General features: G+C 40.5%; 1 protein-coding gene and 1 long non-coding RNA gene across 2 annotated transcripts in view; one reads left to right on the top strand and one right to left on the bottom strand.

The window, feature by feature from the left end:
* LOC139596435 (uncharacterized) overlaps positions 1-13,026 on the top strand; it is a 15,355-nt gene extending 2,329 nt beyond the window's left edge. The window contains exons 2-3 of the long non-coding RNA XR_011681317.1: positions 4,059-7,701; positions 11,953-13,026. This is a non-coding gene — a long non-coding RNA (uncharacterized lncRNA). The remainder of the gene's footprint in view (positions 1-4,058; positions 7,702-11,952) is intronic.
* On the bottom strand, positions 5,426-20,630 carry ATMIN (ATM interactor). The gene is made up of 4 exons (XM_071440735.1): positions 20,366-20,630; positions 14,902-15,027; positions 13,737-13,936; positions 5,426-12,783 (listed from the first exon to the last, which is right to left on the bottom strand). Exons 1-4 carry the CDS (start codon positions 20,576-20,578, stop codon positions 10,953-10,955), a joined length of 2,370 nt encoding a protein of 789 aa, XP_071296836.1. The 5' UTR covers positions 20,579-20,630; the 3' UTR covers positions 5,426-10,952.

Genomic DNA, 20,630 nt, shown 5'->3' with positions numbered 1-20,630 from the left:
AAACCTCTGTGAAACTATCAGCACAAATAAGCTAAATTGGTTTAAACCAAACTACACATTCCATCAGGTCTGGATGTTTTTCTGGTATTCCTGGGAACACAACTTCAGAGTAAATTGGCTTCTGCTGTACTTTACACAATTGGGGTACCTTTGAAAAATTTCACTTCCCCTCTTCTGGTAATGTTAGTTGCCCAACTTGTTCTTATCATAAACTGTGTGATACTGTTGCTTTTTGGGTTTCTCAGGTCTCCTCTTTCCTTCCACAACCATGGTATTTCATGGAACAAAAACCCCAACTTCCTTCTTCTCTGGTGATTGCAGGCGAGGTAGTTTGTGTAGCTGAGTTGAAAATAAAGATTCCTACAAAGTAGTAAGCAAAAAAAAAAAAAATAGCATAAAACCTGAGAAATCACAGTGAAAAGAAAGGAAAAAAACCCCAAACCAGCACAATAAGCTTTTTTTTTTTAGCCAGATCAAGGCAACATGAGATGCAGGGGCACCTCAGCCTTGTCTCAAGCATTGTCACTGTGTAAACACCACCAGAATTCTCACAATGGTATTTCTCACTTCTCCCAATCCAAACATTCCCAGCAAGTCTCACTGAATCTGAGGATGCTGCTGCTTTCTTTTTACTCTTGCTCACTTGCCAAGTGTGCTGTGGGGACTCTCACCCACGCCTTTCACTTCTGAGGGTGTCCTTACCACCAGGCTGGTCTGCCCCCTCTGATGAATTTTAAGACAGATGCAGTAAATGAAAGTCTTGAGCACTGAAATTTAGCAAATACACACGCAGGCATTCCCTCAAATAGCCTGCAGCTTTGTGCATCCTTCTGTGATGTGGAAACTGTGGTTTGAGTTAGAGATGGGAAGCATCAGGCATGGTTTGTAAAAGGAAATTTAAAAAGAAATTTTGGGTTTGCCTACTATAAATATTTGTACACAGCAAATGCTGAAATCCTTAGAGGCAAGCAAGCAGTTCCACACACAGAAACTATGGTTTAATGTATGCAGTAGTAGGCAGCCATCCACCACCCCCTCAGTCTTAATTTAGTTCACAACATTTTGAACACTGAAGTTTCAAAGCCTTATCTGTCTCTGCTTTTATAGTGCTATGGTAAGGACATTTTTCAAGACTTTTTTCTAAATAATACTGTCAAAACCAAGCTGATACAGAAATCATTAGTACTGCCCTAGCTACCCCCTTTAAAGAAATACCTATTATCTCTTTGCTGGAAAGTAGTATTTTTATGACAAGATAAATTTGAAGGTGCCAGCAGTAACTGAGACAGCATCCTGTAAATTCTAGAGCTATGCAGGTTTGCTCTATTACAGGGCAGGAAGAACAGAAGGTCTTACATTGCAATTAGTGTTGACAGCCTTAGGAAATGGTGCTCAGGCATGGTTTCCATTCCTCCAGATTCCTCTCCCTCTGCAGATTTAAATAGCAGGGTCACAGGATAAAGGTTTGTCCTAATTAACATTGTCCTAATAACATTTTGTTGACCTGTCTCTGTGTCTTTCAGCTGATGTCAAAATTTTTAAAGACAGCCTCGTTTGCCTATGTGAGCTGAGTGCCCCTGACATTTCTGCCATGCCAAAGTGCATTTAAAATCCGTCTGATGCTTGACAATTTCCAGCTAAATGAACAGAGACATTTGGTCCCGTTTTGTTAAAAGATTTGCAAAGAAAGAGACAGAACTGTAGCAGAAAGTGAATGGGGAGCTTTCTTCTGCTGCTTTTATTGATTGTGTGAGCCCAGGTAATCGAGGAGAAAGCAAACACCGGCGCTGGGGAGCATTAGGCAGAACCAGGATGGAACCATTAATAGGGCAGAGTGTCTGAGTGCTGGGGCTTATCCAAAGTGGCCCCTGTCACATGTGCACTTTAACTTTCCAGAACAGGTTTATATTTAGCAGGCAGATAAAATGGATGTAAAGGCGAAGTGCATTACAGTTACAGCAGCTTTGGAGATGAAGTTGTGACTCAGTACATGAACTGTAAAGGTCAACTGCTACTTCATTTGTGCAGCTCCTCTGAAGCTGATGAACTATGTAGGTGTTACATGAGAATATCACCCCCAAATTTAATAATCTTATGTGACTGCATGAATGTGACAATGGTATTTACACTGGCAGTCTGTAAGCCTTGTGTGATACAGTTGTTCTGCATGCTTCTACTTTAAAAATACCTTCCCACACTGATGATTAACTCAGACTTTATTTATTTCCCCAAGAAAATATCTTAGTCACATCTCAAGAAGTGCCAGATTAGAATTAGATAGTGTGCCTGAGGTATATAAAAGAACAATGGTATTGATTTCTGCATCAAATATTATCTTTACCAACCAGGTTATGCAGTCTTTATCTATTAACGTGAAAATTCTTTGCTTCATTGAGTTGTATCAAGGATATTTGATGTCGAATCAGTGAGCTGATTCCAGCAGGCTGAAAGTTCTGCTAAACACTGTGACACTTGGAAAGGGTGCTTTGTGCTTGGGTATTGGTTTCTAGGGTATTGCTTTTGTTTTTGCTTTTTTTTTTTTTTTTTAAGTATTGGGATCCAAATGAAGATATGGCATTAACAAGGAAATAGAATTTTAAGAGTTTACCTATGTTCATGACCTTGTGAATCTGCCTTAGAGTATAGTGATGCTCCCACAAAATTTTATTAATTAAACATTAACTGTCTGTTGACTCTTGAGTGGCCTAAGAATTTTGAAGAGGGCAAAAAAAAAAAAGCCCAGTCACGACAGTGAAAAAGCAAAAATACCTTAACATATACATCACATTTCTGGAGAAAATTAGAAAGAGCATTTATTCTTCTTATATAAATAATTCTGCACTTTTTAGAAGGATTGAATTTTCTTAACAAAAAGTAACAGCAAGCAGATTTGGGACTCTTTCAGTCCTAGAACTTTTAACACAACTGTTCACACAAGTATCTGAAAAAATGCACTTAGGGATGTCCCCAAATCCCATCTCCTGGTAAGAGTCCTTGTGACTCAGTCTTCATGCCATGCTGTTAAATAACCACAGGGCTTTCTATCAACTGCAAATGGTCTCAGTGGCACTAGTTCATGACTTTATAGAACCAAAAATAACCTTGTTGCACACTTTATTTTTTTTTCACAGTTAAAAGAAACCAGGCCATTTTCTTCCCTTCTTTGTACCTTCCCCCATAGTAAAATATTTTCTAATCTGTCTTCCATATTTACATACAAAATGCAACCTCTACAAAAGCATCCTTCACAAATAGCCCCAAGATAAAGAAATTCATATATACTTGTTTCAGTCGCATTTTCCACCAAATAGAAAATGCAAGATCGATCTATCTATCTAGATCTAGCTGTGAAACTACAAACATTTTTCAAAGTCCAGAAGGAGATAATTTCTTCCATTCAGACAACTGAAAAATAATGCTGCTTCAGTGAGAAAGCTGAAAAATGAATGCATTACCAATTAAAAGTAAAGCTGAAGATGTTTGTTATATTAATTTTAAATTGCAGCCATTGCAGACAATTAGTTTTTTAGGACTACATAAAAAGAAAAAAAAAGTTGCAGGGAAAACTGTAAATATTATTTGCATGTTTTCCAGTGTTTCATACCAGGTAAGAGTTTTGCTGTGTTTTTTGAAACTGTCAGATTAGAGAGAGGTTTTACTACAACCTGATCCAAGAACACAGACTGCACTCACAGATTATTCTACAAGACCCACAGCAGAAGGCCAGAAAAGCTGCTGATTAAAGACCTAGAACAAATAACAAAGAAACAAATACACAACACTTCAGCCACCATAAACTTAATCAAGTTTTGTGCCTTTGAATACACTGGGTTCTTCCAGCAGAGGAAACAGCAGCTTCTTGTTTTTGTGTTAAGTTCTCTCAAGAACAACACTATTCCTGTTCAAGGAAAGGAAACAAAGTTACAGGCTGGATCAGCCAGAAGTGCTTCCTCCATTCAAGGTGCCAAAACAAAACACGTGAATTGTTGACAACAATGTGAAAATGCAATGATGGAACACCTGAAAGTTAAATCAACATTTTTCTCCTATTGTTTTAGGTCCAAACATCCAAAGGATGGATTCACTGTCAAATCCTGGAGCCAGAAAGAAAATCAGCCTCTGACTGCATTGTTCTGATGGAAAACAATCAGCTTGCCAGCATGAAATTTCTTCAAGTGAAAGAAATTCAGGAACTAAACCCAAACCAGTCAGGAACTGCCAGCAAAATCTCAGGAACAGCAGGCAAGAAAGTAGTTTGAAAATACATGGGGCTTCCCTATCTCTGAACAGCCACTTTCTTCTCAGTCTGTTCTCAATCAAAAGTTATTTCTTCCTGACTTTTGGACTGTCTACCATTTGTGAAAGTTTCCAGAGGTGCAGTCTGTCAAAATAGCTGATTTCTGCCTATAAATCCATTCTGAATGATGTAAAGCCTCAAATAACAGCCTAATTTAAAACAGAACCATCCCTATGATGGGAATAGGGCTGCTACTCCAGAAGGATCTTACACATCTGACTGTTCCATGATTTTAAATGCTCTGAACAGGAATTTAGTTTCTAGATATTTATGACATCTTCCCCTCTGGAAATACCTGAATGGTGCTGTTTGCAAATGCTTACCTCAGGCTGTGATGGGGCTGCACACAGCAGCCTCCTGCTGTCCATCAGGGAATGCTCCATTCACGACTACAGCTGGGGGAATAGTGCAGACAAACCTTCAGTCACGAGGCTCCTGCTCATTCACCTCCTCTGAATCACACAGGCAAGACTTACAGGTAACAACAAAAATCAGCATTTTATATCCTCCAACTAACAGAAAATGGTGGCATCATCACTAAGCATGGGAGCTGTGCAGGAAGAAACAGGACAGAGTATGAGACATGCTCAAATCAAGCCACTCTAGGGTTTGGGGTTTTTATAAATGTAGTAGCAAAAAATATTTTCTCAGTTAAATAAAATACATTACAAAATAATAAGGAGTAGAATAGAGTACCTTGAACAGCAACCATCATACTGCAGGTGAATTTCTACTGGGTGTTAGGGCACTAGAGAGCTTAAATCACCTCTACAGGAGGGGTGGATGGTAAGGCTGAGGAAGAAAGCAAAGGAACCCTGTCCTGAGAGTTTGTTGTAGAGGTGAGGCATCTGCCACAGAGCTGAAACTGCAGAGGTTCCCATTCCACTGCACGAACAAGGTAAAGATTGCATATTGTGCTGACGAGAGGTTTGAGACAGAGAACCTTTCTGCACCTCCAGAGATCAAGAACTGACATTGTAGGATATGTTTTGAAAGCTTTTCAGTTGGTAGAGATTTTGTAAACTAAAACTAAGATATTCAGGAGCAATGAGTGGTACTTGTGGTGGTACTCCCCCACCTAGGCCTGTGCAGGCAGAGGTCATGGCCATTAAAACAGAAGGCAAAAAGTGATTGAAGTTAACTTTATTCCAAAATATGTATAATTTACAGGACTGAATAAGTGCTTCATTTGTGAACAAAACATTTCATTACTTGTGAATAACTTACTAGTAGCTTTGTGTAACACTTCAGTTTCCAACAGAGGGAAATATGAAACAGTATTTTGGCACAAGGTTTTCTCTGCATGCAATAATGTAATTACAAGTTTCACAGTTACTAGGACAACATTCCTTCTTTGGGATTGTCACTTGTAAAATAGGTCTAAGAAATGAATGCTTGATTTTGTCTGGTCACTGCAAGTTTACTGGCTTAAATAGCAAGAATTAAACATGAACATCCTTTGAAAACTAGATTTGTCCACTAAATAAAAAAAATCCCACCAGTAATGAAAAGAAAAATATTTTAAGGACATTTCTCAGCCTTGCTGAGATTAACTCACACACGCTTTGGGAAAGACTCACCCACATGAGATTTATTACTCATTCATTGCAAATAATTACAAACTTAAATGAGATTGTAATCAAGTGTTGAAGTCATTAAGCTGTAAAGATATGGCCATCTTTCATACCTAGCTTTATCAGAGATGCACTTGCAAATGTCTGTAGATAGAGGTACTGTCAATCTAGCTCTGCATGCAGGTGCTTGAAGCATGTAAAGCACTGGATGTTGTGAAATGCAGAGCTGGCATCACCACAAGTCATCTATTATATTCCATAGCCAGTTGTTGCAGGCACTGTAAAGCCAGCATATGAAAAATGGTCACAAGTAAAGGGACTTCTGTTATTTAACTCAGCAGTTCCTTGAGGCATTTCCACCACTTCAGGCTGTCTGGTTACATTTTCAGTGCAGAGTCACACACACAAACACAAACATTCCTCACCCTGACTGCGGGGCTGAGCGCTGGGTTCTGTTCATTGCATAGCAATGGCACTTGAAACAAGAGAATTCAGTCCTGTTCTAAGCAGCAAGTCCTTCTTGCACATGTTTGAATTCACATCAACTCTTAAAAAACAACAACAAAAGAAACAGAAGATGCATGATTGCACCATACACTGGTTTGCTACCATTAAACAGCCAAATCCTCACAGTGTTCCTGTTCTCAATGGCAGCCTGGTTACTGGAGGCCCATCCTACCAGGACACAAGCATAGCAGCACCTTAAACCAAACAGGAATGAAAAAGCTTGCAAGGCCCAGAATGTTACCAACAGTTTGGTGTGAATGTATTTGGAACAGTAAATGGTACATTAAGATCATGTTTAAAAAATCAGCACATGTCAGAAATATATTAAAGCAAAGGAAGCTGTACAACCTTAATGATAAAGGCAAGCACATTTGGTTCCCCTCAGAGTTGCCATTTCAGGAACGTGTTCTTTTGCAAGTTGAGCACCCTATGTTGATTCAGTATCAGTTCTATTAAATTTCCCTACATTTAAAAGGCTATTAAACTTCCTCTAGCCCCCTAAGCCCCCAGTCCTGTCAACTCTTACATTTCTACCCAGGTTCACAAAAAATCAATTCACATCTTAGCAGCATAAGGATTTAGAACAGTGGAAGGCAGCCATCGTTCTTTGTTCTCTTGCTCCTACACAACTGGGGTCCATATGACTAACAGGGAAATTCAGCCTCTTGTTTCCAACAGAAAAAAACCTGTGTATTGTGCCTTGAAATAAAAATTTCTAAGGAGTTAATTATGTACATTAGTTACAGACATTGATCAAGTTGTTCAAAACTAAACGAGGTTTTACAAGGTTTCTTTTACAGCTGTTTAATTCACAGCTGCAAGTATTTACACATTTTTAATGCTTTCATATCCTTTGGAAATGAGAATTTTCTAAACTCAAGCGGCTTTGCATAACTAAGAATACGTAGTGCTAGCAAACTCTGACTTAGAACTACCAATTTTTCTAGGCCAATACAAAGTTTTGGGGAGGACTCCCTCCCTACCCACAGCAAAAAAGTATTTACAGGCATATTAGCAGAAATAGACACAAAAAAAGCCATAAGAAGAAGAAACATCTACTATCAGACAAACTTTTAGCATTCTGACAAACAAATATGGAAGGCAACAAGACAGACCTTTCATTTTTCAGCTTATTTGTGCTTATGTTCTCACAGAGTGCAAGTTCCAAATCTGCTGTTTCCTTTGTTCAACTGTTTATATATTAAAGAAAAGCACAAATGAAACTACAAAAGTACTAATTCAATTTTATAATAGTGTTACACAGGCATCCAGATCAAGATCCAGCAATCACAGCTTAACAGAATTAAGCAGGAAACACAAAGGGTAAGTACACATAACATTAGTATCACTTCCAGATAAAAAAATGTGCTAGGAGGCTACAGAGAATCTGATGTTACTTTCTGTGTAGCAGCTCTAATGGCAATAGAGGATACAAAAAAGTGAGATAGTAAGTCACTGCTGACCAATACTTACAATACAGTGCCTTGAAAATCAAATCAGAGACAAACTGCAGAAAAAGGGAGATAAGTATCATTTTAGTTCTACCCAGAAATAGTTGTGTCTGAAATTTATTTTATAACAAAGGCAAAAATAGAAAATCAGCCTTTTTCAAGAATTTGTTTAAATGTGAAGAATTTGTAATATTCAGCTATAGTGTTTCAGATCAGGTTTCATGAAGTTTTCTGTGGGATTCACCAAACTATGAAGTCTGGCTGCAATCTTCACATTTTCACAAAAGCACTTAATAAATCCAAACTGAGTGACATATGCCAGACATGCATGATCCAAACCTGTTTTTCACTTTAATGAATAATTTATGGAGAACCAAAGTAGTGAAGAAAGAAGTTAATTTTGGTCAGAAGTTAATTTCATCTTTCCTAAGCCAGTGCAGACATGTAATAATTTCTTAATCCTGCACTTTCAATAAATGACTTCAAGTTGTAGTAGTGAGTCCATCTAATCAAAGTGCAAACTGTTTTAAACAAATATAGATTGAGTGAAAGGATTGTGATTTGAATGTTCTAATAAAATACACAAAGCTCAAAAAGACTTTTAATTATAAAGTACAATAACTGGGTAATGATTACATTATAAGATTCTGTTCACACAAACTTTTGGGTCTTTTCCTGACAGTCCCTGATGCTAAGGGCTTTGGCTTACACAATAACATGGCAATTATCACTCTAATTTGTAAATTAGTTTCAAAGTACTTTAAACCTCGCTGGTCTCTCAGATGGTACAATTCAAACCCTTCAGTAATTCTGCTCCTCAGCACCCAAGATTCCTTCTCTTGCAGAGTAAAGGCTGACTTTCTAAATTCAGAGGTAATGAACAGCTTCTACAGCTGTGGAAAATACCCTTTTCCCAAACCAGGTTTATAGTGACTGCCTCTCTTTCACATGTCAGTATAGACAACTTGCACATGGGAAACACAGAAATTAATGTATGAAGAAGCATTCTCTGGCATTCCAGAGGAGAAGGAAAAACACTTTAAGATGTGAAGTTGCAACATTACCAGAAAGATATTGCAATAGAATAAATTAACTTAATTTTGTTCTTTATCTTATATCTTAATTTCAAAGTAGGCAAGTAAATATGAGTCAGTCATCTTCACAAGAAACAAAATTACAAGTGAGGCCTTCCTCTTTTAAGTTTATCCCACCCTTCAGATAAGAACTCTACAGACATTGTGAAAGCTGGGGACATTCCCCACAGCAGAGTGACTTTCTCCTGAGGAACTGCAAGATTCCCTTCTGCAGTTTCTTCAGCCAGACTGGAAGTGTCTGAAATCATACCTAGAAATGTTGAAAAATCAAACAGGCAACACAGATGGGGTTTCAGGAGGAAAATATGAGTTCCAGGATTAATCTGAAGAGATTATTTCAGTAAAGACACTCACCACAGCAATATAAAGACTATTAAGAAAAGAAAAAGGGAAAAAAAAGGGAAAAAAGAAAGGTATTGCTCATCTGCAACAAAAACAAGCTGGCTGCAATGGATGAGTAACTTAACTCCCACATTCTTGAACTGAGAATATGCAACACAAAGCATAGGGAGTCCTCAAAACCTAAGGCTTGGACATACATTTGCTGCTGAGCTGCACAGTAAATATGCAGCCAATACCTCTCCTCTAACAATGGAGGAGTAAAGTCTGTTACAGGCCCAGGAATTTGACACAAAGAGTTTTCCTTTAAGGTTACAGAAACTAAAACCTGTCCAGTATAAAACCAGAGACCTACATTTCACAGATATTATAGTAAGAGATAAAAATTATTTAAGGCCAAATTCCAACATACATTCACAACTGGCTTAATGTAAATGAAAAATACTGCAAACAGTGGCATGAGGGGCAACCACAACATTAAAAAAAAGGTGCCAAGAGGTCATATGCTTCTTCTCTGAAAAATCAGTTTGTGTGAGTTTGACTACACTCTGGGAAACTGTGAAAGCTGCAGGAGCTGAGGGCTGCAGATCAAATTGCAAAAGCAAGATAGAGCTGTTCCGGAAGGGCTTCTGTGAGCTGATCTCCCAGCTCTGCTGTAGGGATTCCAACTGTTTTTGGAAGCAGGAAGTCCAAAACCAGAAGTCAAGGTGAGTGTTTTAAGGAATTTAATTGTCCATTTTTAAAGATTTTTCTTAAGGTAGTAAACCACTGTAACATTTCTGAACTCGTATCTCAATAAAGCTAGGAGAATTTCAGCAAAACCAAATGATTCCAGTCTCTGAGGCACACACATTGTAACATTTGCATCTTCAAGACAGAAATAATTTAAGCAAATCCCTTCTGAAGACTCTAAAAATGTTAGTCCCATGTATTACACTAGCTAAAAGGACGACATACTAATTTTCCCTACAATTACGAATTCCAAGTTCTTTTCCTACCCTTCAAAGAGCATCAGTGCCACTCAGGGAAAAAAAAATACTGCTTTCTACACACCTGTTTAATAATAAATATTTTCAACAATTCAAGAATCTCTATGCGTCTAGTGTGTTGGACAGGTATTTGGAAAATGTCAGCTTATGCAGGAGAAAGAGCTGTGAAGGCATAAAGTAAAAGAAGACAATAGGGCTGATTATGTTCATGCCGGATTTAAAATACAAGCTACTAAAAAAAGTAAACAGAAGTAGCTTACACTAATAGAATCCTCCCCCGTAAGTTCAGGGAAGCATCTCAACTGAACAGCTCAGGGTTTTGGTCCAGCACATTGGAACCCTGCATGTAAGCCAGGAATAGAGAGATAGAGAGAACAACTTTAAAAGTTCTTCCACTTAGATGAAAGCAGTAACAGCTTCGTAAAGAAGTTTGAGGAAAAAACATAGGCACCACATAATTTTTTAAGGTTCAAATGTACATTAACATGTTACAGCCCCCCCCCCTTCCCCTCTATTTATACACACATAGTTTATGTAAAGTTACATATTCAATAGAGTGCCTTCAGCATGAAAAGTCTCTTAGGTCAACTGCTCGTGACAAGTACATTCAATAATGCAAAGTGGATCACTTGGTAAAGCCATCTCTCCCCACCCCAATAAGTTAAATTGAAACCACAAGAAACAGTTATATTATGTAGCACTCAGTGGCTGGGCTTGTCAGAGCCCTGGAACAAGGAGCACAGCTCTTCACAGGTCTGTGTTTCTACTGAACTGAACTGGGACTCCATTGTATTCCAGGCTAAGTCAGCCAGGAGGAAGTCATCCATTGCTGTCTGTGTTTCATTGCTGGTAAGGAATAAACTCCCCAGATTCTCAAAGCAGCTATCCATAGTCTGGGTCTCAGCACTGCTGAGCTGGACTTTGCTTTCAATATTCTGAGCAGGTGTATTTTTAGTAGCCATATATACTTCTGTCTGGGTTTCTGTATCGGATGAGTCAGTGCTCATCGAGAAACTGGACTGTTTCAGAATACTTCCTAAAGGCAGGTGGGTAGTACTGTCCAAAAAGAAATTCAAGTCTGTCTGTGTCTGTGTGTCAAACATCTCCAAACCTAAGAAGTTAGAATTGCCTCGGCAGTTATACGATTGAGTGGCACTATCTGAAAATAAGAAATCAGTCTGAGTTTCAATGTCCAGTGACTCCAAAACTGGCTCAGAGTTCAGGGTACCAAGCTCACTCTCTTCAGTCTGAGTTTGGATGTTGGATGCTGAAAAGAACTCTTCAATGTCGAAGTCTATCCCTGTGCTCTGTGATGGAGCAGATGGAAGATGTGTGTCAGCATTAGAACTTGTCTCAGACAAAAGGCCACGATTATCCAGGGTCTGGCCAGACATGTTTCCTGAAAAAATGTTTTCCAGATCACTTAGCAGGTCCATTGTCTGGGTTTGATTATCTGTTGTATTTTGAGGTGGAAGTATATTAGTCTGTGTATTGAAGCTGATAAGGGATTCAGACTTAACCGTATCCTGATTCAGGCTCTTGCAACTACTTCTTTGCAGCAAGGTTTGATCTATATTTGCAGGCATTAAATTGTTTTCTGGAAGTTCAATGTGAGTAGAAACATTATATGATGAAGGAACATTGTCAAAAATGTCACTGCACATTACAGCCTGGTCCATCTGTACTCTTCCATCAATACAGTCCTGTGTCCTGCTGGTTTGAGTCTCCCTGGAAATGCCACACGTTGGAAAACAGCCCTGGCTGAAAGCATCAGTCTGAGCAGCTATGGATGAAGTCAGCTTGGAAGCAGGCAGCAGTGTCTGTGTCTGTACACTGATGGGTAATGAAACCTGGGAACTGAATGACAGATCTGTCTGAGAACAAGAGGACACAGAAGAATTGGGAGTCCAGGCTGCAGCTGGTACAAAGCTCTGGGAGATGTAAGATAAGTCAGTCTGTATATTTATTGAAGAAATTTTGTTCTTCTGACAAACATTCCCCAGCTCTTGTCCTGGGTTATTTGATGTCACCTTGTCCAATTCAACTTGTACACCAGTACTCACTGGCTCACGATCACCAGAAGCTGTCACCTTTGAAACAGGCATACTGTCCTTAAATACAAGTGTTTCTGCCTCCAGGGCTGGAATCAGGATTCCTATAGACTGAGGCAATAAATGAACAGTACTTACAACTGAGCCTTGATTATCAACAGCCACTACAGCAGGCTTGACAGAAGAGTCTGTTGCAGATACATACACAGGCAAGTGAGCAACCTGCATCACTGGAACTTTAACCAAAGCCACCTTGGGCTTGGGTAAAAGCATCTTTGGTGCACATTTTGGCTGGATTTGGTTTGTGAAGTTAGAACTGCAGGAGCCTTCAAGAGAGGCTGCTACTTTCACTTCAGAGGACTCCAGTTCCTGAGTGCCAGGAGCAGTACTGTGTGTATTGCTGAACGCTTCGTTTGCCTTCTCTGCCAACTGCTGATTATGAACGGAGGACTCCATTTTCCTTTTCTTACTAGGAGGATCCCTGTGAACATGAGATCAATCATTTATACTTCTTTCCAACACAGAACATCTGCCTTCCATTCTTTTGAGTCACTGCATTGAAAATACCAACTGAAGTCACAGATGAGGTTGGATATGAGAAGACAATTAATCCAGATTAAAACATAAAAAGACTCCATGACGTTCAATTTTGCTAAATGTCATTCCTCACTCTCTCATTTTAAATAAGAATAAATACTACCCCTTATGGAGACCTATTTCCAAATGGATGTGCAAGTTTAGATGGTGTCTTCCCCTCTTACATTAAGCACACTGATTTGAAGACTTTTAATGTGTTATTTTGACATTGACTCAGACTGAGGCTTGAAGGGACAGAGCTCTTAAAATATGTATACAGGTAATGGTCTCTCATGGAAATAGAAGATAAAAAATAGCAATTCCTCACACAAAACTTAAATTTTGCAGCAGTTGAACCTCAAAGACAGGCTAGGCTTCAGAAAGTAGATTGTCCTTTATGAAATATATGGACATATTGAAACTATAAATCTAAACATAGGTGGTAAAAAATACATCCACCAACAATTGCAACAATGACCAGACTGTACAAGAAAGTAACCTGAACTGCATTCCACACCTCAGTTACCAGCTATAAATACCTCCAAATCATGTCTACTCTCACAGAACTGTAAAAGCAGATGCAACAAGAACCAGCACCATTTATGCCAAGCACTGCAGTGTCATCAGTACTTTTTGTTTTCTCTGTAGGGAAACCAGATCTTACTGATTAGATGACCACCACTGCTTTCCACAAAACAAAAACTCCTAAAAGCAACAAAGAAACTGCAAACTGCTTTGCAGCTAAAACGCCATGATCCTAATTTCCTATTTAACCAACAGAAAGGAGACAAAAAGGCAGCACATGAGACACACAGGACTTAGTGATGAATTATCATTATTTCACTGCTTCACTTTTACCTGTGTTCTGCAGGGATTTCATGGCCAGTTCTGTAAATGTGAGACAGTAATGCTGTTCTGCTGGCATAAGGGCACCCACAGGTACACTGGAAAGTCTTGCCACAGACCTCTATATGCCGTTTCAAATACCATTCTGTGCCATAGGAGTTACTACATTTATCACATTTGTGCTTCTTTTCAGCATGCATTTTCATAAAGTGCTAGAATACACAAGGGAAAGTAAACATTAGCATTCAGTGAAGATTAAAAGAAGAAAATCACGGTTAAGGGAGAAAATATCTGCAATTTTTTAGTTGCTAAGTAGCGCTGAAGTGCAGCATTAATTATTTTTTTAAAGTGTTACTACAAATAAATTTAAAGAAGTCAATAGAGAGAATCTGAAGTTTGCAAATCTGCTGATGCTACACGCATCTTAAAAACATAGCTAAACATCTACCCATTCTAATGCCACTGAAGGATTCCTGTGGACAGCAATAAATCCACAGATCAACCTTGCCCAAAGAGCACAGTAAATCTGTGCTGCAACATGTGCACACTCCTGAGGATCTACAGCTGAGCAAATAATCTCAAGTCATACAGGTCAACACCAGAGCTACCACCAGAATTCTTCCTTTTCATTTATGGCACCAAGTGCCAGCCACTCAGCTCCTCCAGGTAACCCCAGCTCAGCACAGGTAACCAAGTGCAGCACAGTGCTCTTTTTGCTCACTAATGCAGAAACAAGTCTTCTATGTTTCCTTAAACAGGTTATTAACTAGTAAACAAATGAATTTTGGTATTAAAGTAGAGAAAAGCTCTTAATCCTTGACCACTTGAAAAAGCAGTTAAAAGCATCAGCCACAGTTTAAACCTTCATCAGTTGCTACTGTGATTTTTTTTTCCTCTCTAATCTTTCTCCATCTATTTCATTTGTGGAGAGGGGCTCTGATCTAGTTTAGAAGAATATACTGGCATCTGTCTGATCAAAAGGTTCAAGCCCTCTAATATAAACATGCAAACATGCAAACTCATGAATCACATGTGCACTTGGAGCTGCTGCATACAGTTCTCTAACTTCTGCCTATGTGCTGAGAGGTTATGCTTGTATCTGTATGCAAAAGTGCACACTCTTTGGAGTAGAGACAGGACTAAATCAGTATGAAAGTACTTCAGGAAACAGGAGTACCTGTTTTACAAGAGAAAATTGGGAAAATGGTCTGTTTGGTCCTCTAGGGCAGCCTTCAATAGGACAGCAGTAGAATTTCTGTGAAGTTTTCAAACCCTTCCTTATTGGTGCATTAAGTTTTCCATCCTGAAAAAGAACCAGTTGAGAAGTTGACAATTCTACAGGTTTCCATATTCAAGACAATATTCAGAAAACACATCAACTATGGCTCATTGAGTCTACACATCTCAGTGAGTTGGAGGCACTTTCCTATGTGATTTGAAAGTTCAAATGGAAATTTTGCCCTGTGTGGATGCCACTTTGCAAATATCCCAACAAAATTACCAGGTGCAATTACAACAAGCTCTATGGAGCAGTGGTACTGTACTATTTACTTTTACCAAGACACTCCCTGTCCCATGTTTCCTGTTATTTGAGCCAAAAAAAATTTCCCTACAGATACTACCCTAGACTGCTGATTCAATGTGGTTTTACTTGTTAGCAGCACAGTACATGAAGCTCCATTAAGATCAGTCACTGAAACACAACACTTCCTGATGATGGAATTCTGTTAGCACTGTTTAGAGTTTACTTGTAATAAAAATGAAAAATGCCAAGTATGCTCTGCCACTTAATTTAGATCATAAACCAAATCTCACTAAAGTCTATGAAACAACTGGTATGCTAATTCTGACCCTCCAAACACTAAGTGACCAATCTATCCAGGCATCCACGTGAGCTGTTTCACTGACCCTCACATGAAGAAAGCAACACAATTTGCTCAAAGAGGACCTCAAAGTACATATAAGAAGGACATACTAGTGGGATTGTCCAGATTGTTCAACCACATAGAAACCCTTCCTGCTGAGGACACTGGCATGGAAACCAGACAAGACATATCCCTTTAGACAAACCCTAACTGAAAGGGTCTCAGTGGAAGCATCAGGCATCTGTATCTAAGCAAAAAATTAAAAGTGAACTATTTAAAATCTGATGCTCAGAGTGGCTGTGAGTCTCCTTCCATGCTGAGACTGAACTGGAGGCCAAGCACAGTCCCCAGAGGCAGTTAGTGTAGTCCATGATGGCACCCCCAGGATGATTTTTCAGGGAAGAAACGGGACCATGCCCGTTTGAACTCTGCAGCTGATATTCCTTAGCATGAGGACAGTGAGCACAGTCAGTAAGGAAGGTTGATTTCACACCAGTGTCCCTAACTACCTCTTTGGGCAGATCTCCAGCTGGTGCTGTTTACACAGGTTACACCAAACACAGAGAATGCACAAAGCACAACAGTCCTCCCAGTGTGAAGCAAGGCAAGTCTGTCCTCAGCTGCCAGGCCCCAAAGGGCTTCACTGCTCACACCCGCACCTTGCCCAGCTGCAGTTACTCACAGCCCAACAATGCTGTCCTGAGCCACCCATGCCTTGCTTCTGAACTCCTCTCATTTACACCTCAGGAAGCTGGGCAGGGGGATATTTCAATGATTCTGCTTTCCCCCAAATCACCTCTTAAACTATAGTGATAATCCCTTCAAGCAACGTTTCAGTTGTATTTCCACACAACACTGCTACTTGCTGCCATTGTCACAAGTTCATTTTTATTATGACGTATCAGACTCAAGCAATGTTTAGAGCCTCTTGACCAAAATGATCACCTGCCATATCAAGAAAACCTGGAATAAGTCTCTAAAAAGGGAGTTTTCATGTAACATTTTTACCTTCTAAGCACCTTGTACAGCAGTTTTCCCTGTGGACAGCCCATTCATAAACAGGCCTGTTCTATCTCTGCTGAATCATCACTGTGACTATTGTTGTACCTCCCAGAGCCACTGCCCTAAACAGGAACATGACACAAAGAAATCCAGCTGCTCCAGCCCCAATTCCACTTTTTAACCCTGACTTTACACAGAACACTTTCATCACATTTTAAAGTCCTTAGGAAAAAAGATCTGCCTTTAAGTCAAAGCTATGCTTGGCCTCTCCCACTGCAGATGATACCAATATGCTGAGTAACTGGTAATTAGAGTTACTTATTCCTAAATAAAAAGTTATTAAGTGTGTTATATTTAACATCACAACCCAACAACTGACAGGGCAATATGGGAAACATGTTCAGCCACTTGACAGGTAAAGCTCAGTCAGGTTATTTAGAATGACTGAAATACTAAGGTATAGAATAATACCAAGTGTTTAAAAGCTTTATAGACACCAGTAAGATGCTTTTTTAACAGCTGGAACACAGCCTTTAGTGGCAGAGACCATAACACTTTAGTTGTGACAAGTTGAGACATACTCTACACATATTAGATATTGTATATGGACAGTAATCCTGCTTTGACCTTTCTCAAGTCCTTGTGGCTCTTAAAGGTTAATCCTGCATCTTCTCAAAGCCCACCTGGCCAGTCCTGTTTCAGACATTCTCACAGCTTCCTTCCTTACCTATCTGATTTTATGTCCCATGTTTCTACAACATCCACCCACCACAATTATTGGTAGATATTGGTCCGATGAACTTCTCCAGTGCAGACACTTGCACTGCAAGGAATACTGCCATGGCTTGTGACAACAACTGGGAAAGCAGGAATTAACAGTCCCTGCTGCAGACTTAGTCAAGGTGAACTTAGTGACGTCTTGCTTTCCTGCCCCAGAAAGGCTTACTCCAAAGGATTAATTGGAAATGATGTTGCAGTGGACTGTAGTCAACCATTTAAAATATGGGGGTTTGGCAGCAGATGCTCGGGCATTTCTTTACTAAATAGGATATGGAGAGAAGTGCATTTATTCTTATGATAACAACCATTGTGCTGGTGCAGTATTTGAGTAACCTACCCCAAGGGTGTGCTACCCTTTCAGTTCACACTGACTACAGCCTCCCAGTTATCACAGTAATCCACAGAATCCCCTCCCTTACATGAGCTTTTCTAGCTTCATTTTAAACTAAACTCATGTAGTTTCCCTTCTTCCCATAAAATAATACAGCCAAAAGACCAAAGAATTAAAATAAAAAATTCAAGTTTATATCCACTGCTCTCATTTTTTAAATTAGCTTATCCTCTGTCAAAGGGCCAAAAAAAGATTATGTATCAACACTTCATATCTTCTTTGTTAGGCAAAACAAGCCAAAATTTTCTAATTTCCCTTTGTCAGAAACACTTGCCATTAATCACCCTTAGCAGTTATTTTCTACACATCTCCTGGTTCATTTAAACTTATTTGAATCAGATTTTTACCCCATAGTACTGACATAGAATATCCCTCTGCCATATTTTAATTGCCCTTTTCACAGCAGCTTTACCCTAAATGCTCATTCGTGTATGACCAAATTATTTTGCAAGTGTTTCCCACCTCAGGTTACTTCTGTTACAAACCAGAGCTGATCAAACTGTTTGATATCACTTCACAAGACTAAAACCTGGTACTGCTGCACTTGACTCTGTTTTTACAGGGCAGTCTCTGTGTAAATGTCCTTCCTTTGCCACTGCAATCCCTCTTGGGTTTTGGTATAAAAACATCCTACTGGGGCTACTTTTATTAATGAAAATTAACCAAGTTATCCTCACTTCTCTTCAGGAGTACTGTGTTCCCTCCTTCCCCAATAGCTTCTTACCATCTCATTTGCCAAGTTGCCTCTTCACTAATTTAATATTTCACTAATAAATGCAATATACTAAATTATTTTTATCTGGGAAATCATCTACCTCTTAATAAGGAATACCAATATTAAAATATTTTGTCTCCCTTAAGCCTCAACAATATTTTAGTCTCAATTACAATGCCCTTGAAACAAGTCCAGAAGTTTCTGAAAGTCTGCATCCATCCACGTGTCAGTATTTATTCCAAGCTATCACCAGATTCAGTAATTAGGTGTATGGAGTTGCTCTAATTCTACAGGCACTGGTGGCTAACAGCAAGCTGGGTGAGAAAGCAGCATTTGCTCACCCATCATAGCCTGAGTTATGTAACCCACCAGCTGCACTGCACGCTCAGAGCATCAGCTCACAACCAAAATGACTCTGCTGACCTTAAAGAACACTTGGAACTTCTGCTGTACCTCTCCCCTCACAGACATGTGGGATCTAACACATAACACACAGTAAAGCTGTTAGTTGTCATAGGAAATGAAATGAAAACATCCCAGAGACACAAGACAGCAAGTACACTTGACACTATTTCCTTTTGTGCCTCACCAAGGAGCACGTGTGACCCACACTTGACTCTGTAGCCATTTCACAGAACAGGGATGTTTATTGTTCACCCACTGAGGCTGCACTTTCAGAATGCAGCTATGAATGCTGCACTTGAAGTTTTCCAGGAATACGATTTGTCCTTGCACACTTGGCATTATAATTTTGGGAAAAGCAAGGATATCTTTCCAAAAGGCCCACTCTCAATGTGTGCCTGCTGAACTGTGGTTCTCCTCCCCCCCAGCACATGCTTAGCTCAGGAGTATTATGGAAATGAGGGCTTGTTTCCAAAATGGCATCCATCTGTTTTGCTGGGGTTTTTTTTAGCTCAGACATTTAAAAAAAACAAAACAAAACCCCAGCATAACAGCCCTCGGCGTTGGGATGGAGATGGTTTGCCAGCTGATAAGGTTAGGAAATGCTGCATGTTTGCACAGCACCTCACAAGTGGGGCTTTAAAGTCTTACTGCAGAAAGATTGGTGATAAGCAAGTAAAACAACAGAAGCTGTGTCCCAAAGAACTCCTAACTGCCTGTGGTATGTTTACAAAAATGTGCAAATTTGGTTATTTTCTGTAAGTAATTTTACAGGAATCCTCAACACAACTGGCCAGCCCGTTCACATACACACTTTTGTATTTATACAGAGACCTGCAAGGGCCTTTTACGAGGGGAAATTTAAACAAAAGACAACGAGAAACATTTCATTATTCCCATCCGGAATCACAGAATGGTTTAGGTTGGAAGGGGACCTTGAACATCATCTTGTTCCATGCCTGTGCCACGGGCAGGGAAACCTTCCACAATCCCAGGTTGCTCCAAGCCCCGTCCAACCTGGCCTTGGACACTTCCAGGGATGGGGCAACCTGTGCCAGGGCCTTCCCATCCTCACACTGAAGAACTTCCTCCTAATATCTGACCTAAACCTACTCTTTCCATTTGAACCCGTCCCCCCTTGTCCTGCCACTCCAGGCTCCTGTCCCCATCCTTCCTGTGAGTTCCCTCCAGGTACCAGAAGGCCTCAATGAGGTCACCCCAAACAGCCTCCATTCCAGGCTGAACACTCCCAACTATCTCAGAATCTCCGGGAAGAATCCCAGTCCTTCTCAGGGTGGGGAATCCCTCAGTCCGCCCCTCAGTCTCACTACCAACCAAACCCCAGCACAGCCAACACCGCAGCCGCCCCCCGGCCCCGGACCCGAGCCGGCCGCAGGCCCCGGGGCGGAACACGGCGCTGCGCCGGCCAGAGCCACGGCGCCACGGTGAGGGGCCGAGCGGGGCCGGCCCGGCCTCACGGCGGTACCTGCAGCGGGTGCGCCTTGCTGAGGTGCATGTTGAGGGCCGGGCTGTTGGGCAGCACCTTCCCGCAGCCGGGCACGGTGCACAGGATGTTGGTCCGCACTTGGGACAGCTCTGTCACCGAGGGCCGCACCAGCTCCCCGGCGGGCGGCACGTCCCTCACGGGCGCGGGGGGCCGCCCCAAGCCCCCGCCACGCCGCCCGGCCGCCGCCGCCATGTTGCTGTCAGCTGCTCAGCCCCCGCTCCGCTTCCGGGGGCGGCGGCCAATC

The sequence above is a fragment of the Agelaius tricolor genome, unplaced genomic scaffold (genome assembly GCF_023055355.1).
Source record: "Agelaius tricolor isolate 1412-34295 unplaced genomic scaffold, bAgeTri1.0.p SCAF_15, whole genome shotgun sequence".
Lineage (NCBI taxonomy): Eukaryota > Metazoa > Chordata > Aves > Passeriformes > Icteridae > Agelaius > Agelaius tricolor.
This window is presented reverse-complemented; position numbering and strand designations above follow the sequence as displayed.